This window comes from Austrofundulus limnaeus, unplaced genomic scaffold (assembly GCF_001266775.1).
Source record: "Austrofundulus limnaeus strain Quisiro unplaced genomic scaffold, Austrofundulus_limnaeus-1.0 Scaffold136, whole genome shotgun sequence".
Classification (NCBI taxonomy): Eukaryota; Metazoa; Chordata; class Actinopteri; order Cyprinodontiformes; family Rivulidae; genus Austrofundulus; species Austrofundulus limnaeus.
In genome coordinates, this window is record NW_013952538.1 from 765,738 (window position 1) to 772,642 (window position 6,905).

At 42.6% G+C, this 6,905-nt stretch overlaps 1 protein-coding gene across 1 annotated transcript in view; it reads left to right on the forward strand.

Moving 5' to 3' along the window:
• Positions 1 to 6,905, forward strand: part of hif1al (hypoxia inducible factor 1 subunit alpha, like) — a 15,988-nt gene that overhangs the window by 4,739 nt on the left and 4,344 nt on the right. Inside the window, exons 2-7 of the mRNA XM_014015910.1 lie at positions 3,788 to 3,978; positions 4,793 to 4,938; positions 5,146 to 5,230; positions 5,468 to 5,583; positions 5,927 to 6,108; positions 6,192 to 6,298. Coding sequence (XP_013871364.1) covers positions 3,788 to 3,978; positions 4,793 to 4,938; positions 5,146 to 5,230; positions 5,468 to 5,583; positions 5,927 to 6,108; positions 6,192 to 6,298 — 827 coding nt within the window. The remainder of the gene's footprint in view (positions 1 to 3,787; positions 3,979 to 4,792; positions 4,939 to 5,145; positions 5,231 to 5,467; positions 5,584 to 5,926; positions 6,109 to 6,191; positions 6,299 to 6,905) is intronic.

Here is a 6,905-nt window from a genome sequence, read left to right on the forward strand (position 1 = left end):
ATATATGTGTGTGTGTGTGTGTGTGTGTGTGTGTGTGTGTGTGTGTGTGTGTGTGTGTGTGTGTGTGTGTGTGTGTGTAATTTGATATAATTCCAGCGTTGTGCAAGAAGCTGCAGTGTTTGTTTACGCAGCTTCTGTATTTTTTTATGTTGTTCTTTAAACACTTCCTGTTCTCGGTACACAGAGTTCTGCTCAGCGACGTCACTCTGAGTCGTGTTCTGGTCGGACGCAGCGGTTTGGCGGGAGTGTTGCCTCATCTTTAATCTGGTTAATCTGTAAAGGACTTGTCAAGACACGCTGTGAAAACACAACAAGGCCTGATTCAGGACTGCTGTGAGAAGTCCTGACAGACGAGCCGGTCTGGGTTCAGACCAGGACTCAGAGGTTTTGTTTTTGTCTGGCGACGTAAAAACTGAAAATTATTATTAATATTTTTAAATCTCTGTAAATAAGAAACTAATTTTATTTCTGGGTTTTTAAATCTGGATTAAACATGAACTTTCTGAAAGTTCACTTCATATCCATCCAGTGGTTCATGAGATATTTTGCTAACAGACACAGCTAAAAACACCATCCTCTGAGGAACACGGGTCCGGTTCAGATCCGGTTCTGTTTCGTTATTTATAGGACTGTAAAACATTTCAGGTATTTGACCTTTGACCCTCGCTGAGGTCAGGTGTGTCATCATGAAGCAAACGTGTTGCTTTGCGTGTCGGCCATGTTTTTGTCTGTTTTTGTTTGTGGCCTTCAGCTGTAAACTGGGGCGGGTCAGAACTGCACGTCTCTGTGCTGACCTTCAGGTCCAAGGATCAGCCTGGTCCTTCTAATGACCCAGACCTCACGTGAACCGTGTCGGCCCCCCGCCCCCCTTTGAAGGGTCACGGTCAGATCTGTTTACCTCAGGGGACACAGAGCACGTCCCACCCCCAGGTGGACTGGGTTCAGCTTACAGAGGGGATTCCTCCAGTCCTGGATCAGCTGTTAAAACCAGAACCGGGTCTGGGTTTGGATTCTGCTCATAAATACGAGCAAAATGAATCAAAACATTAATAAATGTTTCAAATTCTTCCTCTGAAGCTTCAAAATGAGACGTAGTTTGTTCAAATTAAGGTTTTATTGCTTTAGAACAGCGGTGTCCAGACCTGGTCCTGGTCCTGGAGGACCACTACCCTACAGGGTAGTTGTTTTCCTGCTCTTCAGCGGGTCTTCGAGTTCTGCAGGAACCTGAGTCGCTGCAGGTCAGATGTGTTGAAGCAGAGAAGGACAGTGGTCCCTGAGGACCTGGATTCAAGACCAGGACTGGGGACCACTGGTCCAGAATGATGTCATCTGTAATTTATAAATAAAAGAGGATTGCAAAGGCTTCACATTAAACGGTGGCATTTCCTGACAGAGAAAATGATTTCTGAAGACAAACGTGTTAAAACTTAACTGTAGATTAGGATTGTTATGCTGCTTTATGTTCTGGGATTAGATGGTCATTATGTCATATTTTAATGACATTTTTTAGATGTCACCTGTTCTAGTTCTTTCAGCTGATGTGAAACAGCTAGAATGTTTGAAATGTTGTTTGTTTTTCGGCTGCGGGAGCGGCTGAAGCTCCGCCTCCCTGCTCTGAAGCTCAGTTATTCGCTCGTCGTCGCAGAGCTCCGTGTTTGTGCCTGAACGTCATCATCGGAGGAGGAGGAGGAGGAGGAGGAAGGGGCTCCAGGCTGCCCACCATGTCACAAGTTAGAAAAGGTCCTGGTATTTTTCCACTGGCTGAAGAAAAGCGTGTTTTTCTTTGGGTGGAAACCTGCATGTTTGTGTGAAGTGAAGCAGCTGAAGACTCAACAGATCCTATCAGCAGCCCACAGTCAGCACGCTGCTTTTGATTCGTTTTATTTCCTCAACTCGTCTCGTTTTCTAGGAAATCTGCTGCATTTGTATCCGTTTGGATCAAAATGTGAGCTTTAATTTGGAGAGGAAAAAAACACATTTTATCTAATAATCACTATTTACAAGCTGATTCAAAATGGCTGCCATCAACCAAAATGTTAAGATGCATGAAAAACGTCTGCAGAAAAAAAAGTTCTGTTTTGACCGAGAACAGTTGAAGCTCCACTGGAGGGTGGATCTGTCAGGTTCTGGTACCAGTTCTGGGTCAGATGTGAGGTTCTGTTCCCTACAGAACTCTATAATCTGGTTTTTCAGATTCTGTCAGCTGGGATTATCTGTGTCTTATCACAGATTAAAGTACGCTGATAAACACCCAGAACCTGAAATGACCCGGGTGCTCCTGGGGACAAAACAAAACCCCACATTATTGTCTGTTCAAAGTTAAGAGTCCACAGCTCCAATTTTACTGACTGTAACTAAAACAACGTGATCATTGCACTTAATCTTCACTCAAACAAGGGTGTAAACAGATTAAACATCACTCTAATAACAAGAGCAAAAAATAAATAGTAAGAATTAGTCAGTTATTTAAATTAATAGCTACCTTTCTTACTGCTGCATTTTCTGAGCATCATGTGGAGATTAGCCTCTCGCTCCTGCAGGGAGCAGTTTTTAGCACTGCTCTCGTCATGTCACGCTCATATTCCAAAACAAAAGCTGCGCTCTCCTTTCTTCTGTCAATCAATCCCAGAGCTAATCCACGGGATGTCAAAACTGTAAGCGTGCTGTCCTCGCTTCTGCCAGCTTAGAACCACCGACCGGACCAGAAAGGAGGTTCTGAAACAGCGCGGCTGTGTGTGGTCACTGGACCGAGGCTGAACGAACCGAGCCGAACCACAAAGCTGCTGCCAGGGTGGAGAGTAGTTGTCGCTCCGGTTTAAAACATTCATGGTTCTGTTCCCCCTCGGAAAACTTGTGAGTGACAACTTTGCACTTAGCTGCAACTCTGTTTCTGATGAAAATAGAAAGTTCTGCCGACATTCTTGCTAACTTGTTAGCGCATCATGTTGTTGTGATCACATGAGCGCTATATGCTGGATCCAAGCTCTGCTGGATAGAAACACTGGAGCGGAGTCAGTGAACTGCTGGAATGGACTGCTAATATCGGAGCGCTTATATCGGACATTTTTTATGCAGGCCGATAAAATCCGATACTCATTTTTTGGCTGATATCGGACCGAAATCTGATATCAATATCGGATCGGGACAACCCTATTTTTTTTTTTTTCATTCCACAGATCCACTGTTCGTAAAGTCTACTTTAAAGTGTAGTGATATAGAGTATTTGAGAACACTGGAGTTACCGTATCAAGTAAGAATAAATAGTCTTCTTCCTGATGGTATTCAAAGATTTAAGTTACGGGAAAATAATTACAATTTAAGGGGGTTCATTATTTTTGAAGTACATTAAGTAAGAACAAATTTGTTGAAATTTGTGTTTTGTTTTGGGGAATTTATTGTGAATTGTGGCACAAGCCATTGCCTTCTGCCCCTACCTATTTGGTCATATAGGGTTAAAGTTTTGTTTGTTTTTCTGTGGAGTGTTCTTTAATGTGACCAAATAAAATCAATCATTTATTCAAACACTGTCAGAAAAATAGATACTAAAGCTAAAATTAGCTAAACAGTAGCTAAAAGTAGCATAAGAAGCCGATTCAAACAGAACAATGTTTTTGAATTAATTAGATCAAACTATAGTTTTATTTTTAAATAAAATAAAATAGAAAAAATGAAAAGTTGTATCCGTCAGAACCTACAGAATTCCTCTAAAACTTTTTGAAGAAGAATAAATAAAACCGTTTTTCATGAAGAAGCTGAGATTGACTGATCCGCTTGTCGCCTCCTGCAGGAGCAGCTCGGAGCAGAGGAAGCTGCGCTCCCGGGACGCGGCGCGATGTCGGCGCAGTCAGGAAACGGAGGTGTTCTACGAGCTGGCCCGCACGCTGCCGCTGCCGCGCAAAGTCTGCACCCACCTGGACAAGGCGGGCATCATGAGGGTGGCACTCAGCTTCCTGCGGCTGCAGCAGCTCCTGAGACCCGGTGAGAAACCCGGCCTGAGCTCCTCTTCTGGGTCTCTGCTGGGGTTCAGCGTTTTAGACGAGGTTTTGGGGGCGGAGTCTGAACGAGACAAAGAGTTACAGTTTAGGTTTTGCTATTAATAACAATAAATTTCATTTTTATCAATTTCATAACTTTTTTTAGCAAATTAAGCAAGTGTTTTCTACTGGGCTTTTGTGTTTTTAATGAGTCACTCAATGTTTGAATGATTATAATTCAGTTAATGATCAAAAACTTTAAACTGTGGTTTTTGCATCAATTATCTCAATTTTGTTTATCTAGTTTGCATTTAGTTTTACTAATTACTCGCATTTAAATGTTCCATGTACTTTTAGAGATAAAACGTTTATAAATTGTATTTTTCAAACAGAGAAACCCTCATAATGTGAATATTCACGAGTCAAAATGTGTCTTTATTTTACTTTGTTATATTAAAGGAGAATAATTTACTAATTATAACACAGTGACGTCTTTGACAGGGCTAAATAACGTAAAATTAAAACCGATTTCTGCCTTCAAATAATTTTTTTGGTAAAGATGTCAGCTCTTACCTGGTGCGAATGTTAAAATAAAAATATAAATTCAAAATACATATAGTATACAAATTTATTTTAACTTTTTATTGATTTTTATGAATGTATGCATGTTTTATTCTGTGTACAGCACTTTGGTCCTGTGGGTGTTTAAAGTGCTCTATAAATAAAGATGCTATGGTACATAAATCTAACCTGAAAGAAAAATCTGAGTCTGATGTGTTTCTGTTTAAATAACATGATTTATTTTTTTAATCCAACAGAAGGAGGTGAGGAAGATGAGAAGGATGAAGATCCGATGGATGCGTTCTACCCCGAGGCGCTGGCCGGTTTCATCATGGTGATGACGGAGGAGGGCGACATGATCTTCCTGACAGAAAATGTCAACAAACACATCGGCATCACTCAAGTGAGACTTCGGCTGCTAACTCAGCTGAACGACTTCTTCTGCGTTTATTTTTAGCTGAACTCGGGGTGGGGGGTGAGGGGGGGGACATGTAATGATTCAATCCTGTGCGGGGTTAGATTAGATAATTTCCCTGCATGAGCAGAACACCAGGTTTGTGACTAGTGTTTCAGGAATTAGTCTGTGATGGAGGCGTTTTGTCGTCCACAGCTGGACCTGCTGGGTCAGAGTGTTTACGACTTCGTTCATCCCTGCGATCAGGAGGAGCTCAGAGATCTGCTGACTCCACGTCCAGGTCAGGAACACGGATTATTCCTACCACAGAGAGAAAAAAAAAGCACAAAGTGTTCAAGACAAACACGACTGATTGCTACCAGCTGCACTCAAAAACAGAGCTTATCACTGAGGTCATGTGAGGACAGAGTTAGCTGCTTTAAACTGAAGAACAGATCATTTAAAACCTCCTAAATGTCAGATTTGATGTCATAAACTGTTAATAAAGCTGTTAAATATTAATTGATCTTGTTTTCAGGTCTGGGGAAGAAGTTTCAGGCCGAACAGCCGAGCGAGAGAAACTTCTTCCTGCGGATGAAGAGCACGCTGACCAGCAGGGGGCGCACCGTCAACATCAAGTCTGCCACCTGGAAGGTAGGTGAACTTCAACACCTGAGGGCCGCAGGCAGGATCAGAGTCCGGATCCAGAGTCCTGCCGGGGCAGTCTGTTGTTGTTCTAAACTTTCACAGCTTCACTCTTAAATGCACACACACACAGAGACACACACACGTGAAAGTGATCCGGGTTGTAGGTCTATGTTTGGACAGCAGTCAGGTCTGTTGCGTCAACAGTTCTGTCCTCACACACACCCTGTCCATTCAAGGACTCGTCTGTTTTCTCTGTGAGGGTTGGATTCTGTGGCTGTAACGTATGAAGACACAGAGCTCCTCTTCCTCGCCGTCAGTCATCAGGACTGTTTCTGTTTCCGTCCCTCAGGTGCTCCACTGCACCGGTCACGTCCGTCCGCTCGGAGGCTCGGCGTCGACCCCCGCCGCCCAGGTGATGACGCTGCTGTGCGAGCCCATCGCTCACCCGTCCAGCGTGGAGTTCCCTCTGGACACGTGCACGTTCCTGACCCGGCACAGCATGGACCTGCGCTTCACGCACTGCGAGGGAAGGTGGGGACCCTGAGTCCTGCTGTTAAACCAGCTGAAATTTAAAAAAAAAAAAGTTTGTTCATTCGAGTGTCGTCTGTTTCCAGGGTCGCAGAGCTGGTTGGATACAAACCGGACGATCTGATTGGACGCTCGGCCTACGAGTTTTACCACGCGCTGGACTGTGAGCGCATCAGGAGGAGTCTGCAGACCTGTGAGTTTCCTTAAAGGCCCACCTTCTGTTCATGTTGTGCTTTTAATTTGAAAATGTCTCAGCTGTAGCTGAGAGTTAGCAGTTTATTTTTTAAAGTAACTTTCAGAGGGTACAGTCCGGCTAACAGCGGAACTAGCTTCTCATTTAGCGGATTAGCTTTTTTGCTAACTATAGAAACCGTTAGCGGGCCGATTAGCTTCCTCTACAACAGGGGTGGACAATCCTGGTCCTGGAGGTCCGCAGTCCTGCATGTTGTATTTGTTTCTCTGCTTCAACACACCTGATTTAAATGAATAGATTATTATCAGGCTTCTGTAATATGGAGCACCAAAACTGACATAATTACAAATAAAAGCAGAATTATGTAAATAAAATGCACCAATTAAATTTTTTAAAATGAGAACTTCATTTCCTGTTTTATATTTTAATTGGCTTTCATATTTATTTTTCCAGGTTATTTCTAATAAATTAGTCCATATATTTGAACACGTCATTTAAATTTTACTGTTTTTTTAAAAATATATATTAATTGTTTTACTTGTACATGCCTTTGTCTTCAATTTTTATACTTATGTTTATATTTTTTCTACGTGTTGCATGCTTGTGC